Consider the following 27,616-nt stretch of genomic DNA (forward strand, 5'->3'; position numbering starts at 1 on the left):
GACACTAAAGGTATATTAAGTTGATGTTGCTTGCTGAAATAGCGTTCCACAAACCTCATAACGTTGCTTTTGTGCCAAGGAAATGCTAATTTTATAATTAAATCACGTTTCAGTGGCCTGCATCTCATTAGCGTGCTTCAAATTACCCACCTCAAAGCTGACACTTTCACGTCACTGAAGTGTATAGCGTTGCCCGGCTTTACTGCGTGGCTGCCTACACTAGTAGCAGTAAAGCGAAAGTAGCGGGAGCCACAGCAGCAACAACGGCCATTGAACAATTTTCTGCTATGGCCTCCGAGATCACAGGCTTGCTTGGTTCAACTGAGCCTTGATAGATAGCACGACCTGTCCAGTTTAACCAGGCGAAAATTTGTGACCACGCAACCAGGCCACCCGTTCGTGATAAATTTAACTAATTTGATAAATTGCACATAGGTATGGAAAGTTGAAAGGTGCTGTGACAATGCTCTCTTTCAAAAACAGGTCACGGCAGTGGCCACTCTGAGTACAGCCGCTCTACGACCGCAGTGACCGCAGCCACCAGTCGTCACAGCCACCACCACCATGACGGTGCAGGAAATGGTGGCCGTGGCAACGGGCCAAGTTCGTGGGCTGCCGGTGAGCAGTGCAATCACAACTGCAGGTGGCAGTACTCCCGCCATGGTCTCGGTCACCAACCTCGGCTCTGCACAGTTGCAGCCTGTTCCGCAGAGGATCTCCACTGTAGCGGCCGGTAAGCAACTGTTCTCGCTCATGTTCTACGTGTCTGACTTTATCATAGCACTAGCTTTTACTGTTGCCGATGGATCATTCGGACGCTAATAATTCAAACGTGCAAAATAGTTGAGACAGTTCCGCAGGACTGCCCGCAACTCTCGGGCAAGATGTCTAGTGAAGCCTCGTTAATTCGAACTCGGTTATTTTGAGATCCCACTTAATTCGTAGTATTTTCGCAGTCCCGTATCTCGCAATGTGCTTTTGAGTGGATAATTTGAAGCGTCGGTCAGCACAAGTCCGTTCAATTCAAAGACTTTGGGTTGGGTGCAGTGTGCCAATTCCCAATACCGATTTCGTTGCAGATACGCGGAAATGACGGCTCTTAATCTTAAGAGCCACTAGGCAATGTCTTTTAGCAATACCAATGAGTGGTAAGGTGAAGCACCTCTGCCTCGCTATTTCCGGCACGAAAAATAAAATTCTATATAAAAAAATGGTCTCGTGATCAGCTAAAATGTGCGCCTGTGGAGAACAGCACGTGCTTCCTTGCAATACAGAAGTAACGTGCGGGCAGCACGTTTCATGCTTCTCGCGACGTCAGCGCGTCACGATTTATCCCTTAGTTTTGGGAATTTAAAGAAATAATGAAGGACAGTCTGGTTAAATTCGCGATGTGTGTGCGAATCTCCGAGTGCCGATTGCTCTAGCGATTCGTGCGCTTGCACAGCGGGCAGAATTCTTGCCTGAAACGCCTACTTCGAAAACTCGAGTCGAAAGCTTCAATGGTGATGCTTTCCAACGAAAACACATGAAGAATTTCGTCACTCTGTCTATTATTAAATTCTGTGTTTTACGACAAAGAATAGGTGAATGGTCGCATGATGACAAGTTAACGCATGACGATAGTTATAGCGTGAGAACAAAGCGACGACACAGAGACAAGAAGGAAATGAAGGACATGAGCGCTAACTTCCAACTGAGTTTACTGCTCGGAGCACGAAAATGTATAGAGGAGACAGTAACCATGTGACAAAAACCATACTGCACAAAGAGCAAAACATGAGTAAAAGAAAAAAAGCACAGAAAAAGGCAAAGAAAAGTCTATAAGGAAACGAAACAGAAAAGTAAAAGTAATATAACTACTGCCGCGCACCAAAACCTTCGAGGAACCTTAGTTTCTTCTAGGACAAAGACACGGAGGACGTGCTAATGCATGACACCTTTTCTAAGTGTTGACGCAGCCAGGAGCAGGCGACAAGCTGCCCGCAGGTCACTACTGTGTTGCAGTGAAAATGTCTTGTTTTTTGCAGGTGTGCGTTTTAGTTGGTCACGTTTTTTTTTTTTTTTTTTTTTCGGTGACAGCAGTTAGACTCGGAATTCCCCTTTGTTTGCGGCAAAACTGTGACCAGGTATTGCTGGAAAACATGACCCTTGGAGCCAGAAACTAGCCGGCACAGCAAATGACCAGCCCTGATTAATTTGAAGGATTTCAAGTTTCTTGAATTTCACTTTTTGTATGTTCTGGTAATTCGAAAACCCACCTAGTACGAAAACTTCTCACAGTCCCAGTGACTTTGAATTAACAAGGTTTTACTGTATATTATATAGATGTTTTTGGCATCATGCACTTTAAAGGAATAAAACTTTCTTTTAAATGTCTTGTTTGTGCCTTAGTAAGTTCTCTCGGTTTTTTTTCACGCTCTATTATAATGAAGGAATAAAGTGATTTTTGTTTTATTGGGAGAACAACACCTAATATGGTGCAACATAGTTTTTTTTAAATGGGCCAAATCTAGCACTGAAACTACAGTATTTATTAAAATCTAGGCTCATAGTTTCTTTTTTAAAATTTATTTCTATCAAACTCCAGGGTCTCCTTAGATTCGAGGGTTTGAAAAATGCGCCATTTTTTACTGAGAAAGACGGTGCATAACTAGTGCCACTTAGATTCCAATGTAGCTGTTAGTAGCCAAGCCAACACCTGGCTTAAGTACTCACGTGAGGCCACCATTTTGATCATTGTGGCGAGTGTTGAGGCGAGCGTTGGTCATTTCGAGTCACACTTCAAGTGGTCTGTTTGTGGTGCAGCTCAATGGCACCAAACAGGCAGGGTCATTAGAGTACCGCTTATAAAAGGAACATTGTCCTATCCACGAAGTCATTGTCAAACGTTCAAGCCGCGCGAGACTTTGGAGTAGAGCGTCGCCGAAGGGGCTGCAGCGTGAGACGACAACCTGGGAACGTTGATTGTGTGCTCTTTTGAGAAGTAGGGCATATCCATTGCGCTTGATGGCACCGAGGATCGGGCACTGTTTGAAGACAGGGACAAAGAAGTCACTGACGAGGGAAGCAGCGACGACAACTTGGAATAAGTGTGGCATATTTCTGATGCAACTACAAACAGTGCAAAAAAACGGTGACAAAGATACACACGCAACAGGAATAGTGGCTGTACATTTCTTGACGTATTTGCATCATGAACTAATTGCTTTGTTTCATCTTCATGTTCAATAAATGTTTTCTCTATGTGAACGCTTCCTTGCAGTTTCGTTTGGCCTACATTCGAGGTGAGTTTTTTTTTTTTTCAGGCTTTGGACTTTTGGGGGGGTCGACTTAGAATCGGGGTCAGCCTAGATTTGAATAAATACGATAGCTCGAATAAGGCTCTATTGGCACATACATGTTCTTAATTTAGCTATAAAACAGTAATATTACATTTTTAATAATTACTCATTTATTATTACTGTTTTAGAAAAAGGTATACTAGTATGTATGTGCCAGTACATTCTTATTTGAGCTATTTTTGATTCTGGATTTGGCCCCTTTTTAAAAGAACTCCTCGACTGTTCGGTTCTTCAGGACGTCTCTGCATAACCACTTGCTAAATCAGTCACTATGATCAGAAATTGCGGTGTGCTTCAGGAGTGCTGTGAATGTGTCTTGTTGATGGCTCTTCGCACCTAGGCACCATGCAGCGCGATTTCGATGGAATGAAAAGTCGTAACACAAAATGCGGAATTTCGCAAGTATGTGCATGGTTTCTTTGCCTGTAATAACAGCATAAAGTGGGCAGACGAGATTAGAAAGTTTGCGGGTGCAAAGCGGCAGCAGCAAGCACAGGACTGAGTCAACTGGTGGGACGTGGGAGATGCCTTTGTCTTCCGTTGGGTGTGGGCAGGCTGAATATAATGAATAAAAGCATAAAATAAAGCACAGAACAGTGGCGAGCATCAACATCATAGTGTGCGCTGCACCGTCCAGTCATGACCGTTAACACATGTGCACGTCCAGTTAATAAGCACTGTGCCATCCCACTGCGGTAGTTGTCATATCTTTTTAAAGACAAAAATGAAGCTGAAATAATGAAAAGCTCTCTGCATACCCATGCAGGTCACCATTATCACCTTGTAAGAACAAGAACATAATGAAAAGTTTCTCTCTCACAGTGCTACCATCCATGATATTGTGACGGGGCGAGATCTAGACTTATAGTAGAGCGTCCACAGAGAATCGGCAGCCGAACAAGATGGCTGAGTTGCCTCTCGCGCAAGCGTCTAAATGCACAGGCGTCTTTGTCGTCTTCGCAAAGTGCCACACTTGTTCCTGTCGATGATGCACTGTAACATCACTCCCCTGCGGCGAAAGTGCCATCATGGCGCTGGGTACGGCGGTGACGAACTAGCAGGGTGATACTGTTTGAGTCTGGAAACGTGGACAACGTCCGTCTGGAGTGAGGGGGTCGAAGAGACATTGTTTAGGGGTGCGATCTCATAGCTCACATCACTGAGTTGTCGTAAGACTTTGTAGGGGCCACGGTAGTGTGGTAGTAGCTTCTCTGATAAGCCGACTTGGCAGTTTGGTGCCCAGAGAAGTACCAGAGACCCCGGCGAGAAGTGCACGCTTTGGTGGCGACTGTTATAACGGATTTTTTTTTGGTGCTCTTGCGACAAGTGCAGCCGATCATGGGCAAGCTGACGGGCTGCATGGGCTCGAGAAACGACATCGCTGGTGTACTCAGCAGACAAGGGGGCAGCCGAAGAAAGGAGAGTGTCAAATGGCAACGCTGGGTCTCGGCCAAATAGCAAGTAAAACAGAGAATAACTAGCTGTGTCGTGTCGTGAAGAGTTGTACGCAAAGGCGAAAAAGGGGAGTGCTTTGTCCCAGTCACGGTGATCTAATGAAACGTACATAGACAGCATCTGGGTCAGCGTTCGGTTCAGACGCTCGGTCAATCCATTTGTCTGTGGATGATATGCGGTGGTAAGCTTGTGCTAAGTTGCCTTTTACTGTTGATGACCTGTCAGCAAGAACTATATCATTGCTAATATTTGTTGCTGCTAGCGTTTCTCTTGATGCCACTAGTACACGTGTGTTTCCCTTCCTAATTTTTGCAAGTGTTGTGCTTGGGCAGTTACACCCAAGTGTGCATTACTTGTTTAGATACTAAGAAGGTTGCAAGGTCTTGGTCATTGCTTTTTTTTGTTCTGTGCAGTGAGCCAAGTGGCGGCAGCTCAAGGGTTGACCAGCGCTCAACCGGCCCGCAGTCTCACTGCCTCTGAGCTGCAGGCCATGCGCCAAGGCAGTTTCCTGCGCCAACAACAGCAGCAGCAGCAGAGGATGCAGGTAATCCTTTGTGCTGCCCCGTCTGAATCAAGTCTGTTTTATGTGCCTGCTTGCTTTTCACTGGCCCTGGTCTTTATTTATTTATTTTCTTTTGTCTAATTTTATGACACAGTTGTTAGGGAATTTAAAAACAAGCTTATCTTCAGTGCATTGAACTGTACCTGAAAGTATTTCTCAATTCTGTAAGATGTTGGGTTGACTTCTAGGTGTGAGTCAAGCACTTGCCTACCAGCTACTGTGAATGCCACGTTTCCTGCCTTTGACTGGATAGCTCAAGAAACTGAAGTGACAAAAATTAATCTGTAAATATACACTATAGTATGCTTCGTAATCACATATTATATTGATGGGAAAAACTTGAGAGAAGAGGTTGGGATCAGAAGTGAAATTCCTAGATTTCTGCACAGAATCGGTGCACAGAAAGTGCACAGAATTAGTGCACAGCGCTTTCTGTGCATAGGGCCTGCTGTGCACTTTCTGTGCACAGCAGGCGCCGCCGCCGCCTTTTAAATGCCTTTTAAACTGCCCATTCATTGAGCAACATGCTCTTCCCAGAGCACGTCAGCAGCCACAACAACATGGTTGCTTATCTGATTGGCTGTCATGGGCTGTAGAATGTGCAGAAGTAAGATCGACTGGTAGAGTAGCACCTGTCAGAGCGGATATCAACCACTGACTTCATGGTCTTTGTTTCTGTCGCCAGACGACGTGCGTGCTGCCAGGTGCACTGCATGATGGCCTCGGAGACGGCACGCAATCTGGCGGTGTGCCATCTCAAAGGTCTAGACTGGTAAAAGCTCAAAATGACGAGCACACTCATGAGAGTTAATTGTCTGTAGTGGCATTGGTATACTGCGTGTGATTCAATTTATGGTGCGAATGGTTTCACGATGCTCTAACTGAAACGCTGACAAAACTTTCAAAAACTGTTTCAGGGTCTCTTTAATGGAAGTTCGCCGAGTTGAATAAGTGTTGAAGTACAAGAATAGGTAGGGGTACATAAAGGCAGGAATGCATAATGAAGATTCAGGTGGGGGAGCGGCCTATGTGCAGAGTCGGAGGGGCAGACACTTTATACTTCATGAGCTCAGAAAGGAGGAGGAGGTGTAAATGAACAAAGAAGAGGGATCTGTAACTTTTGTAAGCGCTAAATGAACGTACGTGGCATGAGTGAAGGACACAGAAAAAGCGGTTCGCTCGTCTTACATACAAGCATTTAGCGCTTACAAATGTTATGTATCAATACCACCAACCCTGAACCCAGTGCTTTCTCAGAGAAGGAGGAAGTGGAAAATTCCAAAGAAGCACGTGGCTTTTGTAGAACGCTGCAAATGATGGTTGTGTCATCTGTGCATAGGTGTACTAGCCAGGGAGGACCAGGGGGGTGCGAGCTACCCCACTTTCGTCAGTGGTGACTGTTCGCTGCACGCCGGGGAAAGCAACAATTGAGGCGAAGTTCTCCTTCGCCACAGTATTCACTGAATTATGTTATTACGAGGGAATATTACAATACAGTGAAATTTCTCTAACATTGTAGTTGTGACGATTTTCCTTATAGGCTCTTGCAGTGCGGGCTGCCGCAAGAGCCTATAAGGCACAAAAGCACAAGGCACAAAAGCACAAGAGCACAAGGCACAAAAGTGCCTAAGCGGCACTTTTGTGCCTTGTGCTGTAGCATTGCAGAGCAGGCCAGCGCTGAACAGGGGCCCGATAACATTGCATACCTTGTCCACGCTTTCGTTCTGCTGCGACTGCCTGATGCAGTTACGAATGCGAACGGGCAAACTTTTTATAGACTGGTGAAATCATCTGCTTCTTCAGAAAAATTATTTTCTTTGATCGGAAATAGATATCATCAACGCTGCTTTGTCAAAGCTGCTGTGAGTTGATTAATGTTACAAATATTTTTTAATGCTCTAGTATTATCTGAAAGCACCAAAAAGGGGTTTCTGCATTAGTCTCCGATAAACCTGATCAGCCTTACTTCTGGTAACTTGGAGCGATGGTGGCAGCTTGGAGAGTGGCGACGAACAAAGCAGTGGACTCGAGCTCAGTGGGAATCTCAGCTTTTAGGCTTGTCCATTAACTTGAGCCACCGGGCCAAGGAAAAGGTGAAAAAGTATGGTTTTTAGCACTATGGAGGCTTAAATGAGAGTCGGGCTAGCAGGTTTTCATTCAATTCAAATGGTCTTTTGCAGCTCATATTACAACTTGAACAGCAAAGAAGCATGTGCACACACGTGCAGCGCTGCTTATTTCTCTCTTTTCCTCTCTCTCTCTCAGCAAGAACGAGCTCACAGAGATGTGTGCGCGCACAAACTACTAAACGCCTTGATGCTGCAAGTGAAAATATTTTATTACGCTCATGTTATTTCATCTCAGAAGCTGCTATCAATAACCGTTGATAATGTGACCAGCGGCTACTTTACTTGAATATTATTTAAAAGAATATGCTCTCCGACTACCCCAAAAAGCATTAGGTATTGTTCAGTATGTTAATGCCCTATTTTATGTGCATGCATTATAATAAACACCGCAATATTTCACAGATTCCTGACGTCATGTAAGAGGCAGGCGATTTTATGGCACACAGACAATTTTAAATGCCGAAGAAGCAATGGAAAACAATATGCTGCCGTATTGAAAACACTTTATTCTCTTACTTTTTTCGTGGTCGTTTATACGTGGTCCCTACGCGATGAGTATATATATATATATATATATATATATATATATATATATATATATATATACACATATAGGTATATATACAGCAAGTTATTTTTCCGCTCCCTTTTCTTTCTTCTTGTTTACATTACATTGGTTCTAATAACTTCCCCTATACATTCCTTGGCATTATTGTCTGTTAGATCTCATTAATATTGTGTCAAAACACGGAAATACGAGCCCTTAGGTATACACTTCTTTCCCTTATTCATCAACGAGGGTCTCGTACTGGCAGACTTGGTGCCGTTAGGTTTTATTACAAGGGACAATAATTCAACTGCCCGCTCGTAATAAGTTCACGTGCTACGTGACGCCGCACAGGCTCATAAAAAGGGTGTTCTACACTCGCTGCTGTGGCTACAGATGGCGCTGACTGACACTCCCACGTTTAAATTCACATACAAACCCAATAAAGTGGCTGGAGGGATGGCCGCCGTGATAGTTCAGTGGCTAGAGCATTGAACGCGTTATTCGAAGGTCGTAGGTTCGATTCCTGCTCATGGCAAGTTATTTTTTCACGCACTTTTCTTTCTTCTTATTAACATTACATTGGTCATAATAACTTCCCCTATACATTTCTTGGCATTATTGTCTGTTAGATCTCATTAAATAGTCTGTCAAAACACGGAAAAAGGAGCCCTTAGGTATACACTTCTTTCCTATTGGATTGGATTGGATAAACTTTTATTACTTCTTTCCTATATATATATATATATATATATATATATATATATATATATATATTGTAGGACCGCAGTAAGAATTAGTAGCGCCGTAATTTTTTGTTTGCTTTTATTTGCTTTGCGGCGTAAGCTTGGGAAGGCATGTCAGCCGCGGGCAGCCAGCGTTGCTTGAGTGACAAGCGGTAGAAGCGCGACCAACCGGTTTCGCCGCGAGCGCAGACACACGGCGCGAGCATATTACCCTGCTTTGTTCAACGCCAGAGACGGTCGAGCGTTTCGAGTTACTATTAACTCAAGGAAAACGGAACCAACCGGGGCAACAAAAGGGGTGAGATTATAACCGTCATTGTGACGGCCCCCTAATTGCCTCTCGGCACTGGCAGTCGGCACATCAACGGGCCTCTTCCGAGACCCCGCGCACCGAGGCGACTTCTCGCATCGGTTCGGCTTATGGCCCGGCCACGTACTGTTTGCGCACCTGCAGAATCGGCGGCGCGCGTTGTGAAAACTCTGAAGTCGCTGATGGCCTTTTCTGCCGGTCCGGCTTTGGTCCAGTAGCTCTCAGAAGCGGGCTCGCGACACAGGAAATGGTAACGGCCGCCCGTTCGACGCCTAGGTTGCCTATTGTTGAATCGGGCATGTCTTCGACTGCGTCCCCGTTTATCCGGGCAAATGAGCTCCTAAGTAGAAACATGCGCGGTCTGCGAGCGGTTCCTCTTACGGCGCACAGAGGCAAGAGGATTATAGCCCCGTCGTCAAGAAATTGACGTGGTAGAGGGAAGTCGCCCTACGGCCACAATACCGAGTAGGGCTAGCTCTGTCTAGATAATTGTGCGCCGCGAAGCTGGCCCTGGCCTCTATGCTTTTTCTAGTTTTGTTTTATTTACGTTTTGGTTGTTGTGTTGTTTGGGGGGAGTGCATGGGTCCCACGTGCACAAAGGCGGCATCCTCGTGACGGTTTTTTTTTTATCTACCTAATGTACTGTCCAATTCAAGGACAAGCAGGTGATTATGTGCCGAGAATGTTGTAAGGGCGGAGCGCCAGGAAGGGATAAAAAGAGGCCCCGGGGCTCCGCCAAGTATTCTGAACCGAGCTTGCGGTGTTAGGCACCATCGGCTTCGCCGAACCCCGTAGGGTCGCCCTACAGAAGTCGGTTCATTTCCAAGTTGTTTTTCTTTTCTTTTTTTGTAACATTGATGTTCATTGTTTTGTAAAATCTGTAAATACAAGTTTTTCTCAGCCATCTAGAACTTCTTCAGCGTTGCTTCTGCTTCATCGTCAAGCGACCAGCAGGCCTTGGGATAGCGGCGCACGTTTCTTCTCCCACTTTGCTATACCACCGCGGGTGGTGCGCCTCGGGCGACGAGTGGAGAGAAGTGGTTTCTTCTACATCGAGAAGAGAACCTGATTTTACTTATATATATAGTTAGGTTTGCCCCCCCCCCCCCCACTTGCGAAAGAGTCGGTATGCTCCTGGATTTGTGCATCTTTTTTGTTACAGTCATCCCTTTCTGAAGTCAATCCTTCAACCAACTGTGAAATCTTGGAGCCTCTTTGGAGGCTGTATGGTTCTTTGAGGTCCAGAAGAAATTCCAGTCTGCTTCAGTTGATCTGTCTCTGGCTCACTGACTTCAACATGCCTTTCTGAGGAAGGGCTTGCTCTGTTGAGTACTCGGTTCCTTCTCAGAATGCTGTCTTCCATCTGAACTTCATTCGACCTGTCATAAATTTCCTAATTATTGTCTTTCTTTCTTTCTTTATTTGTTTCTTTCTGTGCCAGTACAGAAAATGAAGCGAAGGCAAAAGGCTGAAAGCCTGACAAAGGGCCTTTGCTTGACCCATGCTCCTGTTTTCGTTGGTTGAACTGGGACATCCACTCACCCTTTCTGAGGCGTGGTGAATCCTTTGCTTGTCTGTGACGATAGCCCGTGCTTTTCCACCTCTTCTACATTCTTATTTCACTCACATTGACTGTTTCGGATTGCAGTAACTGTGAAGCTGTTGGCACACTGATTTTAGTGTGGCAACTCATTGACACTTGTTCTAACCCATTCCTCTGGATCTAACCCATTCCAATGGAGAGCTTGGTTCTGTATAGAGTGAAAGAGTTTCTGTTTGCTGAGCTTGTGCATACCTTTAGCATATTTCACACCTGATGATCAAGTGTTAATATTGTGTGTTCATTCCTGGCCAGACGACGCACTCACGAGCGAATTGAAGACAGCTCTCAATTCTAAGATGCCTTGTCTAAGATGAGTTTCACTTCACTTTCGCCTCACAGAAACATTACAATAATTAGGAGTAGTTTTTTTGAAAATCAGGTGATTCCCAACAGGCCTCAATTCTCGGAAATGACTTTTTCAGAAAGCCTTATTTCTTTGTGTTAAAGGGACCCTGAAACAGTGTTGACGATTTTTTAAAAACACATTGGGCTGGCAGACGAAGTCCCAAGGGTAATTTAGAGACCAACTTGAGCTCTCTGCGTGAACTGTGTAATTTATTACAACGCTTTAAATCTGCGAATCACTCCAGATCGCTGCAGATCACAGCGACTCGGCCAAACGCGTTTTCAACCGCCCATACACCAAGTGACACGCTCTGCCCCACTGACGTCATTGTTTCCAGCTGATCTGATTGGCTGTGGAACGGGCAGCACAAACTGCCGGTATTGTATCAGTGGTGAGATTTACGCGTATGTGGACTCACGCCATATCGTGACGCAGGCACCGTGAAGGAGGAGCTTAGCCCCGAGCGCTCGAAGCAAGAGTTAAGGGCAGTTCAGAGTGAATGGCGGAGTGAAGGAGGAAAGTACTTTTTAGTACTCATAGCTCCAGTCATAATGTGTGTTTCGATTGAACTCTGGTGCCAATGATTTGCTCCAGTAGCGGTCTAATCAAAAACAGAATGTGAAAAACCGTTTCAGGGGCCCTTTAAGTATAAGTGCATGCCTTTGGGTAGTTCAAATTTGTGTTGTGGCTAGCCTGAATGAAAGATTCACTTTAGTCTTTGCAGTAATTCATCACACTCAGTCACAGCTTTCATCTTTCTCAAAGTTTTCTTTCTCACACGGACGTATTGCACGGCATGAATGTTCTCAAGTTCCTCTTCATTGCTTTCATTGGGAATGAAAGCCCTAGATATCATGTCAGCCAAGACTAATTCCTTTCTTGGTTTGTTTTCTATTGCAATGTTGTGTCTTTGCATCTCAAGCATCATGCTTTGCAGTCATCTTCGAATTTGATCCAATCGTTTCTTCAGTATTGCTTGCTTCAGTGGCTTACAATTGCTCAACATCTTTGTTTCTTTTCTGAATGTATACTGATAAAACGTTTTTAGGGCAAAGGCAATGGCCAGAATATCCTTTTCTCTTTGTACATAACAAACTTCCATTGTTGTCAGTGCTCTGCTGATGAAAGAGCCTTGCTGTGCATTTTAAAGAAGAGGTGCTCCGAGTCCAAAATTGCTCACATCACATTGGATTTCTAGCTGGTTTCATTATTCAAAGAAAAGCTAGAAATGGAGCTCTTCTCACGAACTCATGCCTTTTCGAATGCTTCTTCTTGCTGCTTCCTCGTCCGCTATGGTGCATTTTTGACTGTGAGTTTCCTCAAAAGCCCCAATATGCATGACAATTCAACTAGAAATCTGGACAGGTAGTTCATTTTAGCTCATAAGCATTGCACTCCTTGGAATCCATTGTCTTCCGCATCTGCTAAACTGCCTTGACTATATTTGAATCAAATTTTTGAGAGTTAGGAAGGTGGTCAGCAAGCTTGGTTCGTCATCGATTACCACCTCTTGAAATGCAGTTTTAAGAAAACTTTGGCTCTAGCAAGATCTAGTACATCATCTACAGTGAACAATGTGTGACATGTTCTCTGTACAGCTTCGAGCATTTGTGGATCGAAGAATACTCACTTTAGTCCTTTTTTTTTAATGCGAAGCATTCTTCAGCGAACTTCGCCTACTTTGAGCGTATCCGTTCGTCCGTCCGTCCGTCCGTCTGTCTGTCTGTCTGTCCGTCTGTCCGTTGGTCCGTCCAAAAAAAAAAAAAGCAATAGCATACAGTCCTACATGGGTGAGAGCGGAGGTTCTCCTATGGGCAGAACAAACACGTAGACGCCACGCTCACTTTTAAATTTTGTCCGCTCAGTATTAGTCACAAATCTTCGTTTCTTCGAAGAACTGTTTTCATCATGGCATAACATGACTGTATGACAAGCATAAGTGACTAGTCGTAACATGACAGTCATGACTTGTATGTCATGAATGTCATATTTACCTTCCATGGTCTTGCTACTCTTGTGCTGCTTTTGTCCTCATGACATGTTGCAAAACTGGTATGGTGTGATGTGACTACATGGTGAACACAAGTGACACGTCCAAACATGATAATCATGACATGCATGTCATGTAACAATGTGACTACATGCCACACTCATGATGCGCTAACAGCCCTTTTGCTAGCTTCATTTATATCAAATTTGGTATTACGTGACGTGAATGGATGACGAAGGTAAATTACATGTCCAAACATAACAATAATGGCATGCATGTCATGTAAAACATGACTACAGCTACACTAATAGCGTGCTCATGGCCCTTTCGCTAGTTCTACATATTCCGAATTTGGTATCACGTGACATGAATACACGAAGAAGACAAATGACACATCCGAACATGATAATCATGATATGCGTGTCATGTAAGACATGACTACATGCTATGCTCACAGCACGCTCGTGGCTGTTTCACTAGCTCCACATTTACCAAATTAGGTATTACATGACGTGAATAAATGACGAAGGTAAACGACATGCCCAAACATAAGAATCGTGATATGGAAGTCATGTACGGCAAAATTCCCGTCCTCCTCGTAACGTCTTGTCAATTAAAAAGTGACATATCAAGCTTCCTCATTCGTGTCATCGATTTCTACAGTACATAGGATCTGCCAATTTTTAGGGGCGAAGCTCCTTATGGCGTGGCTTGGGCGTCCCTCGTATGTAACCACCAGTGGCACATACCCGAAATAGGTATAACACTTGACCTCCAAGGTGGTGCCAGTGAGAGATTTCTTCTGTGCGTTGTTTAACAATAAAAAATAGTGCTCAATGTACATGCCAATGGCTGCTAATGGGGAATGAGAGACATGAGCATTCGGCTTTTAGTCAACGCGCACGCTGCGATCCCCATTAGCAGCCATTGGCATGTACATTGAGCACTATCGGACAAAAAAGGGATGCTACATTATACTCGCTGGGTGTAACCTCCTTAGCTTTAGAAAGGTTTAGCGAGCGTTGAGCCGCAGTGCCATGAATACAATGAACTTGTATATACCATGAATGAACTCAAGGTGGTTAAAAATGAGAAGTAGATACGAAGCGCAAGCCGCAAGAAAGTAAAAGCCGAATTCTCCTCTCTCTCATTTCTCATTAGCAGCCATTGGCATGTAAATTGAGCCCTATCTGACAGGGAAAGGTTGCTACGATATACTCACTGGGCGTAACCTCCTTGGTTTTCGAAAGGTTTAGCGAGCGTTTGGTCGCAGTGCCATGAATACAGTGAACTAGAATATACCATGAACTCGAGGTGGTTAAAGGTGGGAAGTGGACCCAAAGCGCAGGCCGTAAGAAAGTGTGCGTGTGCCACCTCTCGTTTAGTCCTTGGAATGTCCGCTGGATGGCGGTGCTTCTATATGGGGAATATATGATAAAAAGATGCGAGATGGTGGGACTTGGAGTGTTGAATAGATGAACGAACGGACACACAAACAGATGCATGGATGAACGCATGAACGGACGCAGGGGCGGATGCATGAAAGAACGCAGGGACGGGCGCACAAACAGACGCATGGACGGTCACACAGACGGTCGCATGGACGGACGAATGCTTCGCCCCACTCTCCATCATTCACTCCGTGGATATGCTGCCATTTTTTTTTTATTGCGACACACATTCACTTGACCCATTGTGTTGGCTTTTGATACTAACACAATGGCTTTGGTGAATTACTATGCTTTTGATGACACCTCTTTTGTTTAGGTTCATCAGCATTTGTTCGAGATGCAGTTTAATGAGAATCACACTAAGCAACTCATTATTGCATTTGGGAGCAAATCAGGCTTACTTTTCAAATGAACAGTTCCCGGGAGTGTTTGTAAAGTGTCTCTAAAAGCGTCAGCGCATTTTTCTACTATCTGACACATGAACTGCTCATCGGGAACTTCGTGTATTCAAATCACAAGGTCATGAGTGAGGCCATGGGAGTTTCTTTAGTGAGAGGGGGCGGGGGGGGGCAGAGACAACAAGCGAGTTTCGTCAGGGGGGCACAGAGGCAGGGAAGTTATGTGTTGTGTTTGGGATAAGTTTTTTTTAGGGTGGGCTCCAGTGCAAACACTCTACCCTCCCCCAGCGCCGCTTCTGCAGAAGTTTACAGTCTACAGTGTGGTGTACACGTATCCCGAAGGAGTACGGCCAACGGCGTGGGTCCAGTCTTAGCGAGCAGCAGGGCACGCGTTAACCGTCACCGTGGCGAGAACGTGATACTGCTCAAAGCCGCAACACCTTATTGTGGCAACACCAAACGCAGTACAGCCCGTTGCAAAAAGGCGCGACGGGAAAGCAAATAGGCTTATCTACGCCACAGGCACAGAAGTACTACACAGGGTGCCACGAGCACGTCTCAGCGGTAAAGGTGATCCACGGAGACACCGGGACCAAGGCCCGGTTGCTCGAGCGAGAGCAAAGGCGCTCGCGTTGGCTTCGGGGGGAGACGGGTCGGCGTAGCTAGGCGTCACACTAGGACACCGTACCGCCCTTCGGCCGTGCGTACGCAGTGGGGCAACAAAAGGTGAGCGTTCGCCTCGGGCGCGAGGCGCCGTCAGCGAAGTCCGACGAGCCTTGAGCGACGGGAGTCGACGGACGGAAAAGATTGCGTGGCTCACCGTTTGCAGTCCCGGAGAGTCTCTGTCTGCCCGCTCCCAACGCAGCACGCGAAAACCTCTCGGGAGACTCCGCACACAGCGCCACAGTCAACATCCGCTACCAATGAGGGGGTTAAACGTCATTCCTCTGCGGCAGGCAGTAAAGGAGGAAAGACGACATGTCGGGACACGAGAACGGCAGAAAAGGCAGCAAAGCCCGCGCAAAGGCAGCGGGCTAGCCTCAATTCCCACAACAGTTATGAGGCTCATTTTATTAGCTTCTGTTCTTCCAATCAGAAAAGTGAGGTCTTCTTTACGAACTGTAATCTCACTGTTCTTTTGCTGTGGTGATGTCTAGTTGAGTTTTGCCCCAGTATTACACTTCACTTCCGTACAAGTTCGCAGTGTCATTGCATATAGTTCCAGTTGCTGTGCCTTGACATGTCTAGCTGAGATGACGTCAACAGTCGCTCTGCTGTGCACTTAAAGCTTTACCAGTTTTCCATTCACTGTAAGGAACGTGTGGTTTGAGCTTAGTTAGCCGCTTTCAACTGCCAAGATGGTTTTGCCCTCACTATCTACAGCCACGTCTATCTACTTAGCCACTTTTACAAACTGCCTTGAAGCACTTTTGTTCGTTGTACTTGCTGCATACCCTTTGTTAAATGCTTTCATTTGAACTGCAGTGGCTTCATGGGCTCGACACGCCTTTTCAGCCTTCTCTGGTGTCTGACTTTCTATCTTCAGAATGTCTCCACGAGCACTTTTTTCGTACATGCTACAGACAGTATGGTTACGACCTTTTTCTTGTTCATTTCCCGAAAACAGTCATGCTCCTAGAGCTTCAAATCAGCTATGATGTCAAACTGCTTTTCAACTAATTGTATGCAAGTTCTGAAGAAGTATTGAGAGTGCAGTTCATTTGGCTTTTGTAATAAATGCTTGTCAAAAAGGATGATGACATGATCACAGTTGAATTCTGGGTTGGGGTCAAGTCCAAAGTTTTGTATATATTAAATAGTGAAGAGCCTCCGACATGCATCATCTTTCTCCCGGGGCATTTGCATTTACATATAAATGCCTGTCACTTTTACTGAAAAACATTAAAGAAAAACAGCATGCATCATTTGAAACACATGGTCCCTTTGGAGGGAACGGCATAATGCATAATTCTGAAGGAACACAAGCTTGTTAATGTTTGTGAAATAATAAATTGCTTTGTGTAACATGAGACAACAAAGCAATGCAAATAAGTTCTGTGGAAACCTGCAAGGGGGCAAAATGGTTCAGAAAGGGAAACTAGACAACCACCCGTTTGTGGCACGAGGCCACAAGGAAATCTGTACAGATTTCTCACAAGGAAAAGCTTCCTAATTGCCAAAAAATTTATCCCGGTCTGGGGATCAAACCCGAGACCAACGCCTTTTCGGGGCGGTCGCTCTACCAATGCGATAACAAAGTGACAGGTAGCAGAAAACAAAGGCATGAAGGGGTGGCGCAAGGATTTCTTTACTATAGGAGGTCACCCATAATATGCGAGTTTCTTCAGGGGGCAGGGACACTGAGAACTTCTGTTCTGCGTTTCACTATGTTTGTTTTTGTGGTGGCAGGAGGAGGGGGGGGGAGCAGGTGGAAATTTCCAGGAGGCTCCAGCCCCCAACAACCTCCCCCCACTGCTGGCACTGCCCCTAGAGGTGTACTTACTAAATGGCAGGCAACTGTTTGCCATTAGCAATCCCCTCAGCAATTTTCTGGAAGCCAGTTTTTCATGCAAATATGTCAGTGCACGAGAATTGTTAAAGTTGAACTCGCCATGTAAGTGGCAACATATGCTGTTTACACTTGCATTGAACCACTTTAATTGTTTCAAACGTATAACTGGTATAGTAATTGGCAATGTGATGGCAGACACACTTCCAAAAACATAATTTCACTCATGCCTTCAGTTGTGGTACCGCTGGTTCGTTATGATGTCCTACATTTGAACGTTTTGCTCTAAATTGGCAACATATATTTTGTGGCTTGGGTTCAGGCGGGTTTTGAGAAAAGTGCTTTGGATTGATTCCTACAGAAAATTACTGTTTGGGTACAATTTTTTTTATTGGGGTTTGATGCGAATGGCCAAATTAATGGGCAAATATGCGAATGGCCAAATTAATGGGCTAATATGTTGTGAAGAAGGCATCTTGCAACATGCATGCGGACTAGTATAAGCATGACGTGCACAGTGCTATCCTCAACGACCCACTTAGGGTTGCTTTCAGTGCAATAAGTTACAATTCCCATGATTTGTCCGGCTTAGTGCTTAAAAGCTCGTGTTTGGACATAGCTGAGATTTTATTTTGAGGAAATCAGAAGTGGGGGGGGGGGGGGCAATATAATCACTATGTACATACAAATGTGAGTGTACATGATCTCACACATTCAAACTGAATCATTCTTTAGGTGTTTCAAACATATCCTTTAGCTTGTTTGTGGTCTGTAGCACAGGCAATATCGGAAGGAATGAAGAATTACTTGTGATGTGTGGATTTACATTGAGTATGTGAACGCACAATCAATTGATCTTCAGCACAATGGCTTGGCTGCTTTGGATTTATAACAATACAGAGTCTCAAATTGTTTTATAGTGCTGATGGGGCTGTTTCCATTATACTTGTTTATATGCATAGCTTACTATAAAACATGCTCACAGTATCACATTTGCATGCAACATATTCTGCACTGTTTCAAAGGGGTGCCCAGGAACTGTGAGTCTGTACTACAACCCAAGAACAACGTGACATTTTTTCCTGCGTACCCTATGCTATATCTTGTGCAAGCTGCTACTCTGTGCACTAGTTTGTGTAATGCAACCATTATCGTGTTTCATTAGAGGATGCAAAAGTTATTCAGACAAAATTAATTAATTGATTGCCCATAAGTTGTAGCAGTTTACAATTAGTACGATAGCACATGCGACTCAATGTTCTATCCTATGTAATTTGTTGCAGGCTTTTATCTCATTGTCCATTTAAGCAGCTAGCTAGAAGGAATGCACGTACGCTAGAAGGTAAACCTTTTTTTCTATGATAACATGAACCCATTTCAAATTTTAATCAGTGTATTATCTTGGTTTAGTTTAGGATAAAATACAGAAGCTGGGTAGCTGTGTATGTCATTTCATTTTATATATTTTTTTAGCAAGTGCTGACCTTTTGACACTTCATCACTGTGCTATACATTTTTTAATTAAAATGTAGTGGCAGATGGTCAGCCACCAGGACCTTGTTTTGTAGGTTTTGATGCCCCCTCTGCACTTGTAATGCTTTATACTCAATAAATGCATGAATGAAATTAGGCACTATGCCTCACCACTGTGAGAAGAATAAATACCACAGGTGGATTTTTATCTACTGTTATTTGTCCTCACAGTAGTGACATTAAAAAGCAATAATTAAAATCATTATTGAATTTGTATAAGAATGCTGTGATAGTCTGGTTCAAGACAAGGAAAAGACCATGAGCAGGATATAAACTTACTGCAAATAAAAACAGACTTTTTTTTCAAAACGTAGTTTTTCTGAAACAAAATTTTCTAGTGAAACAACACCTACAGATAGAGTATTTCACATATTACAAAAGTAATAACACTGCAAGTAATCACCTTCTTGGGGTGTTCATAAGTATGTTGAGCCATTCCTGTTCTGCTCTATGGCAACAGACTGTCACAGACAGACAAGATCTCTCATCAGACTGACTCAAGAAGGGCTTGCAATTTGCTGATGATGCTTCAGTATTACAGGAGTAATATGAAAGAGACTAATGTTATCAGCAGAAAACACTCCATGTTATCATCAGAAAACAATTAGTGATCTACCCACTACATTTACATTACTACCACAGGTGACAGAAAGAAACGGCTCGATGGGCTAGTACAGCATGACTGATATTTGATTTTGGGATGACACAACAAAAACATTAGCATGCCAATGGCCCACCTCAACTCCACATGTCATATCATGTTCACCCTGTAGTCAGTGGAAAGAAGCTATGCATACACATCTTATGCTTAGTAAGGCAAGGCCTACAACGTTGATGCTACCCAGTGGCAAAGCCAAGGGTTGGCACACCAGGCTCACACCCTCCTTTCTTTTTCGAATATTTTCCCCCGTAATATACAGAGTGCAAAATGACGCTCGATCACATCCACGGACCGGGCCCCACTTAAAATCATAGTGGTGCCCCTCCTCCGATTCCACGCCCACAAAAAATATAAAAAATCTGCCTACACCCCTGTGGCAGCCCACACACATTCTGGTGCTCACTTCAGGGTGTCAATCGGTGCCATGACCATGTGTACACATAATGTGAAGGCACACATTACATGTACATTTAGAATAAAAGGACTTGCGTACAAAAAAAATAAGTGCTGAATTTCAAGCACTTTCACACCAGTCAGAATTCAGGATAATGTGGCAGATTATGCAAAATAGTCTATACCAGTTAACTTGGCAGCCAAAAAAGAAGACATCACAAATTGTATCACAAGTTGTCCCGAAGACAGCAAGTTAAAGCCAAGGACATGCCTTGTGCCAATAGAATGGTCTTGCACAGCGTATTACACTACGTTATGGCTGTTATTGTTTATGTAGCCAGAGTTAAAGTGAACAGAAGTGTCCTCTTTGCCCACTGAGGAGTGAACAGATTTTGTCTCTTCTGAAGCCTTACACATTACAGCACATTTACAATTTCAGCAAGGTTTCTTTGCAAGAACCTTAAAATTCATGAATTGCAGAAGTGGCAAATGATTTAAATTTACTGATACAATTATGCCCAAAAATCATTGCTATCTGCAAATGTGTCTCAGAAGGAGACGTTGTGCACAGCTCAACTGATCATAGAGAGAATGCCTTAGATGCTGCCCATGTTTTACTGCATTTGGCACTCTGCGCCAGCTAGCAGAATATGAAATGGGGGAATTCAGGCTCCCCAGAAGAGACTGAGATATTGAGTGATGAGAAAGAAGGTTTACCTTAGAGTAAGCACAAATATGCGTCAGTGAACGAGATTCATGGTTTCATTGGTGTCCAAAAAGAAAAATGCATTTCATTGAAACATGCCTTTCACTGGACTACTGTGAACATAGCCAAACAAAAGATTTCCTGCTAATAATTACTCCAGCAGAAAAAAAGGGAGCTGAAGCACCAAAAATTTGTCACACGTCATCCACAGAACATTCAACTGGCTGGAGAAACCTAATATTCTGAAATGAAAACCTGGTCATGACATCTTGTTAGTCCATGTAGCATTGAAGCTATGTCAGGGTATGTAATGAACCATATTGCCAATGGGAAAAGATGATGAGGTGAGCAACAGAAATGTACAAGTGAATGGGTTGTAGCAAATAAGTTGTGACACCTTCAGATGAGTTAAAATCACGGCGATGTTTGTGGTGTCATTTTTTACATTCACCAACAAAAAATGTAGACATGTGTTTTCGACAGCAACAAGGTGTCTTTCGTAAAATGTAAACACACATTACGCTTCATATTTGAATTCCTTTAAAAACAAGCTATAGCGCCTCTCATAATATACATGACTACTTGATATGCACATACATTTATTGCCAGATGTAATGAATATATCACACGCACTAAACATTTTCTTCTAGGCTCAAACTTCAATTACTTCAATACTTGTCAAGCTCATTGTGACATGTTATAGAGCAAATGCGAACTTGTATAGAGCAAAGTAAAGAGTGCGTCAGCAAGCCGCGCACAACGACATACATCAGCGCCCAATCATAAACATTACTGACCAATCAATTCCTTCGGCTATTTGTAGATAGCACCGCGGTATCGCAGCGTGCAATGCCGCTGCCACTGTAGGCCTTTTTTTTCATTGTAATACAAAGCGTTTGTGCGTGTTGGCGCCCACATTCCTGCTAGCTGTAAAAGATCGCCGTCGCGCCAAATGCAACTCGAGCGATACGACCTGTGTGCGGTAACGACGACAACAACAAAAAAGGAGCGCATAATTAGCCTCGAACACAGATGACTACGGCAACGCAACACTTGCGGCCGAAATATGCGTTGTGAAAATACAACAGCCTCAATTTCATGATAAATGCGGCGGCTTGAACCAACGCATTCAAGAACTTGTCAGTGTCGTCTGCTGTTGGTGAAGGTTGCCAACCTCAAAAACAGAAGCTCCGCCAAATGATTGCCAGCCTCAACAGTTGTCGCATGGTCCAACTAGAGTGCGCATCAGAGCCGCTCATGCGGCTAGCGCTTGTGTTGCATTTTGGCGCTGGGCCACCATTTCGCTCTCCGCTTGCGGGCGGCAAAGGTCCCGCCACGTGCGGAGTGGGTGTGCGGCTAGCGCGTGTAACGGCTTTAAGCGCTGCGAGCGGGCCAGGATTATTTCTTGCAGGGGGGTTGTTCGCTCAAGCACAATTGGGTCTAAATAACTTTTTCTAGGGTGGCGCCGGCAGTTTTCCCCGCCATCGCGAGGGAAAGCCAACTTGCTGGGGCACTTTTGAGGCACATGGAGATCGATATATCAGTTGCCGTTGCTAATTTCGTTCGATAAAACAGTAACTTTTGCTATATATTCTCAATGTAAATTTACCTTGTTTAGGAATTGTTCGATATACAGGATAACTCTTTATAAGCGGGTTCGATATAGTCTGGCTCGACTGTAAAACAATATGTAGGCATATCAAGATCGATATGCCTTTCTTTTTTGTTTTTTCAATCTTCACCATAAGGAAAGTGTACAAAGCTACAGCCAATTGATAATGTTGTTCGTAAAAGTAGTGGCCAGCAGTAATCAACGCTTGAAAACTCTGGTGGTGATGTTGGGATACTTATTCCAGCTAGATATACTTGATTTTATCACTTTGAAAAGTTGGTCATGTTTTTCCAGTTCGATGGGACTATTTAATTGTTTTCTATGGGCAATCGAGGCAATTTTCAGCTAGATACACTTGATTCTCAATTTGAAAAGTTGGTCATGCATTGTCTATACGATGGGAGCATTCTTTTCCTACGCGCGATCGAGGTGATAGTCCTGGGCGAACATATACTATAAAAAAGTATGGCATAAAACGAACTGCCGGCGACATTTTAAGTGTAAAAATGCTTTTTTACATTATGCCAGGGGTGTAGCCAGGGGATAGCACACCAGGCCCGAGTCCAGCTAGGCTTGTTAAACTATAGATGCAATGCACATAAAAACCAACTGCGGACGTGATGGAAGCTGCTTGGCAGGGATTGCTGCAGCCTCTATCCGGGGCAAGTTCAATATAAGCAACTACAAGAAACAATTGTTTCTTGGTTATTTTGGCAATTAATAGTCTTACTTTGGGCGTGGCTTAAAACTGTACAATATCATGCATTTATTGTTAGGGCTTCGCTGGCATCTGATAGGAATTATTATTGGCACCAGCGCAGTCATATCTTTATATGCATATCAGCAGTGATTTAGTTCTATATAATTACAGTATAATGCTATTCCTTCTTAAATGAAAGCATACCTTGTACTTTCTCATTATTCAGCCGATCTCCTACTAACAGACAGATTCTTCATGAGCGCACGTGAGGCCAAGTACTGATGCCTAATAAACTTTGGTTTTATTTCATACAAACTTGTTCAACTCCATAACAGTAGAGCTTAAAGAGCTCAATTAAAATCATCTACCAAAGCGCCTCAGCGTCCATCAGCTGGAAATTATTGCTGCTCGCTTTCAACAGCTCTTGATGTTGTTAAAACCACTTACAGACTGCGATTTGACAGCATGACTTTATGTGACCTACAAGTCATGATCAGTTTGTGCTACGTCCAAATCAGCTATTGCCGGAAAAATAAAACACCATGCTAGTCATCAAGCGAGATGGCCGATGTTTGCAAATTCATAGATAGGTCATTGAACTCTACAAATATTAGCTCAGCCAGTACAGAGTAACATTACGAATGTTTTCTTTTTATTAATAATGATGATGATGATGATGATAATAATAGTAATAATAATATTAATATTACTATTCCTACATTGTCATTGCTTTCGTGTCTTCCCGTATGTAAGCCAATACTCGTGTGCCGTTACACCTAAAAACGTAAATTATGGAAGAACTGAATGAGCGCTTTGAAGGTGCGCTCCGTGATGACCTCTTTGTCACATCAAGCGTACTGCATCCATGGCAAAAACTGTGTGTTTTTAATGCATCTCTTGCCCCTGGTTTATTGACGCTTTCAGCAAAGGAAGCAACGGCAGCTGTTGAAAGGCTTCTTGAGAACCAGGCGCAGGTATGCCATTGTTTCCACTCATCTAATGCTTCGCGTACATGGGAGTCGGAAATCGCTTATAGTGAATTTGTCGTGGTGACTAGTCAAGCCAAATATAAATGTACCAACGAGCCCGCATGCGGCTGCTATGAGTACTTACGTTCATGCTTTGGTATAGTGATGCCACTGACTTGTTATTGTCTAACTTAACAGACTCTGAAAATTTGTCTTCCAAATTTAAACTTCCTGAATGCAATCACTGTGCGTGGATATATCTGCCGTGTATGAAATAATCGAATATTTGCACACTGGAGCCTAAATTTAAATTTTCTCGAGCACTTGGGCAAGACAATGCTGTAATTGAACTTGTTTTCATATCGATGAATCTACAAATTTTCTATGTATTTGCTCTATGTTTCTATGACAATCTTATGGAAACACATGAAATTATTATATACAAAATGCTTTGGTAGGATTTTCTAGCTGCCAACTAATAGGCCTTTAATAAATATTAATCTCATAGAATTTGTACATCATTCATCTACGGAAATCGGGATCTCTTGATCGAAAGGACCAAAGACGTCCATTTGGCCAAATGTAAGCACATCCTCAAAGGGATTGACGACGACGCTTTTCAAATGCTTTTGGCAAAAAGCCCGACCACGGTTAACGACATAATTACCATATAAACCGGACTACAGGTCGAGTGGGAATATAGGTCGACCCCCCAAGTTCAGGTTACCGAAATAGAAAAAAAAAGAAAAACAACCCAAAACTGCCAAACCAAATTAATTTGTGAATTGGGCGCACCGCACCCTGATCGTCGGAGCTCCCTCAACCACCATCGCAACTGCTCTTATTCGTCCGACGAAGCGAAACCGTCTTCTGAAGACGATAGTTTGTCGCTGGCCGCCTCCCACAGTGCATCATCTTCAGTGCCATGCAGCGAGTTGCTGATGCAACATTTCTTGAAAGCATTTTCCACCATGGAATCCATGGAAATTCCATGGAATCCACCATGGAATCCATGGAAAGCACCCAGCCACAAACAGTCGCAAGCGGCCCGTCGGTGTCTTGGGGTTGTCGCCGCACATCCACTCTTGATATTCCAGCCGCACTCCGTCCTTGAACGGCTTGTTTAGCACAACGTCGAGCGGCTGGAGGGTAAACGTCATACCACCTGGTATCACGGCGAGGTCCGTTTTCCCGTCGCCGAGCGCGTGTTTCACTGCGTCGGTTAAGTGGCCACGAAACGCATCCAATACCACCATGCTGCGAAGACGCAGCAGTGCACCTGGCCGACGGTTCCACACCACTCTTATCCATTCGAGCATCATGGGCCTCGTCCATGTATCACTTTTTGTTGACACGAACGACAAAACCGGGCGGGAACACTTCCTTCGGCATTGTCTTGCGTTTGAAAATGACGAAGGGAAGAAGCTTTCTACCATCTGCCGTGCATGCCAGCATGACGGTGAAGCGCGAGTGCTCGTTGCCAGTGGACAACAGCTTCACATTCTTGGCACCGCGCTGCGTGATTGTGGTGAACGAAGGCATGTCAAACCACAAGGGGGTCTCATCGGCGTTACCAATCTGCCCCATCATGTAGTCGTTCTGCTCCTGAAGCCGGTTCACAAAGCGCTGAAAGTTTATGAGCTTGTCCTCGAACTCCTCCGGCAACTTTTGACAGATGAATGTGCGCCGCCGGAGAGAAAATTCTTTGCGTCGCATAAATCGACGCACCCAAGAGTTCGGTGCATGAAACTCTTCTCTTGTGAGCCCAGCTTCTCGAGCGAGTTCCACGGCTTTCTTGCGAATGGTATCCTCGCTCTCCTTTTTTGCGCTCCTTTTTTGTTGTTGTCGTCGTCGTTACCGCACACAGGTCGTATCGCTCGAGTTGCATTTGGCGCGACGGCGATTTTTTACAGCTAGCAGGAATGTGGGCGCCAACACGCACAAACGCTTTGTATTACAATGAAAAAAAAGGCCTACAGTGGCAGCGGCATTGCACGCTGCGATACCGCGATGCTATCTACAAATAGCCGAAGGAATTGATTGGTCAGTAATGTTTATGATTGGGCGCTGATGTATGTCGTTGTGCGCAGCTTGCTGACGCACTCTTTACTTTGCTTTATACAAGTTCGCATTTGCTCTATAACATGTCACAATGAGCTTGACAAGTATTGAAGTAATTGAAGTTTGAGCCTAGAAGAAAATGTTTAGTGCGTGTGATATATTCATTACATCTGGCAATAAATGTATGTGCATATCAAGTAGTCATGTATATTATGAGAGGCGCTATAGCTTGTTTTTAAAGAAATTGAAATATGAAGCGTAATGTGTGTTTACATTTTACGAAAGACACCTTGTTGCTGTCGAAAACACATGTCTACATTTTTTGTTGGTGTATGTAAAAAAATGACACCACAAACATCGCCGTGATTTTAACTCATCTGAAGGTGTCACAACTTATTTGCTACAACCCATTCACTTATACATTTCTGTGGCTCACCTCATCATCGTTCACTGGCAGCGAGCGCGCACGAACTTCCCGCACAAAGTCCGCTAGCTTATCCTCCAGCTGCGGATGAACGGCACTTCGTCCACGAAACAACATTTTTTGACGATTGCACCTCTGCAGCTTCCCTTTCTGCGCCCTCTAATAGCGCACGCTTTTTTCCGATACACCAAAGCGGCGCTGAGCAGCCATATTCCCGTTCGCTTCTGCGAACTCAACAACATCTAGTTTAAACGCAGCTGAGTATACTGCCTCCTCGCACCGCTAGACATATTCAGTGAACAAAAAAAAAAGGCCACTAAAAACGCAGCGTAATGTCAAGCGGAGCGAAAACTCAGAACAGATTGGAAGCAAATCACGAACACAAAGAAAACAGACGGAGAAAAACACAAAAAAAACACACTGCAATTGAATTGGGATGCGGATGTGGCCGCGTCCGGCTTCACAAGCACATGCAAGCCACATGTTGCCAGACAGCGTCGCACTTTCGGCTAGACATCGTTATATAAGATGAGGGGTGACTTTAGCTTATTGTTTTATTGAAAATATCTCGACTTATATTCTGGTTTATACGGTAGCCTGTGCCAAAGCTACGATGAATTGCGGAAGCAGCGAGCTCTGACAAGACCTCCTCCAGCGCACGATTTGGCATTACTGTCTAGTGTGATCAATGGTCATGACCAAGCGTCACTAATAGCCGAAATAAAAGCATTTGTCCGCGAAGAAGTCGCAGGACAGCTTTCCTTGGTGCCCTTTACACCAGAACCTACCACAACTTTACCGTCGTCTCTTCGTGGCATCATTCAAGGAGAGGCTGCCGAGGCTCTACCAGCTGCTCGCGAGCATAATCTTGAGGCTGCTCCTCTCACCTACGCCGCGGCTGCAGCCATGCCAACTCGCAAGGCGCCTGCGCCTCCGTTCCAGCCTCGCGCGAGCTATGCCCCACCTCCAGTTCACTGGACCAGCACCAACACCGCCAACCCGTGGCTCACCCTCGACAATCACCCGATATATTACGCATGTCGATACCCCGGACACGTTGCAAGGTATTGCCGCCGCCAGACGCATATCACCGATAAAAACCACCGTGAGCCTTTCTTCCCACTCGACTCCAATGCACAATACGGTTCCTCCACTCCAATGCCAGCCCGCT

General features: G+C 44.4%; 1 protein-coding gene across 1 annotated transcript in view; it reads left to right on the forward strand.

Annotated features, from left to right (window-relative positions):
• The first annotated feature begins 489 nt into the window (after positions 1-489).
• LOC142765215 (uncharacterized) overlaps positions 490-27,616 on the forward strand; it is a 37,045-nt gene continuing 9,918 nt past the window's right edge. The window contains exons 1-2 of the mRNA XM_075865854.1: positions 490-733; positions 5,210-5,340. Of these exons, the coding sequence (XP_075721969.1) occupies positions 565-733; positions 5,210-5,340 (300 nt within the window). The 5' untranslated portion in view covers positions 490-564. The remainder of the gene's footprint in view (positions 734-5,209; positions 5,341-27,616) is intronic.

Source organism: Rhipicephalus microplus, chromosome 6 (assembly GCF_043290135.1).
Source record: "Rhipicephalus microplus isolate Deutch F79 chromosome 6, USDA_Rmic, whole genome shotgun sequence".
Classification (NCBI taxonomy): domain Eukaryota; kingdom Metazoa; phylum Arthropoda; class Arachnida; order Ixodida; family Ixodidae; genus Rhipicephalus; species Rhipicephalus microplus.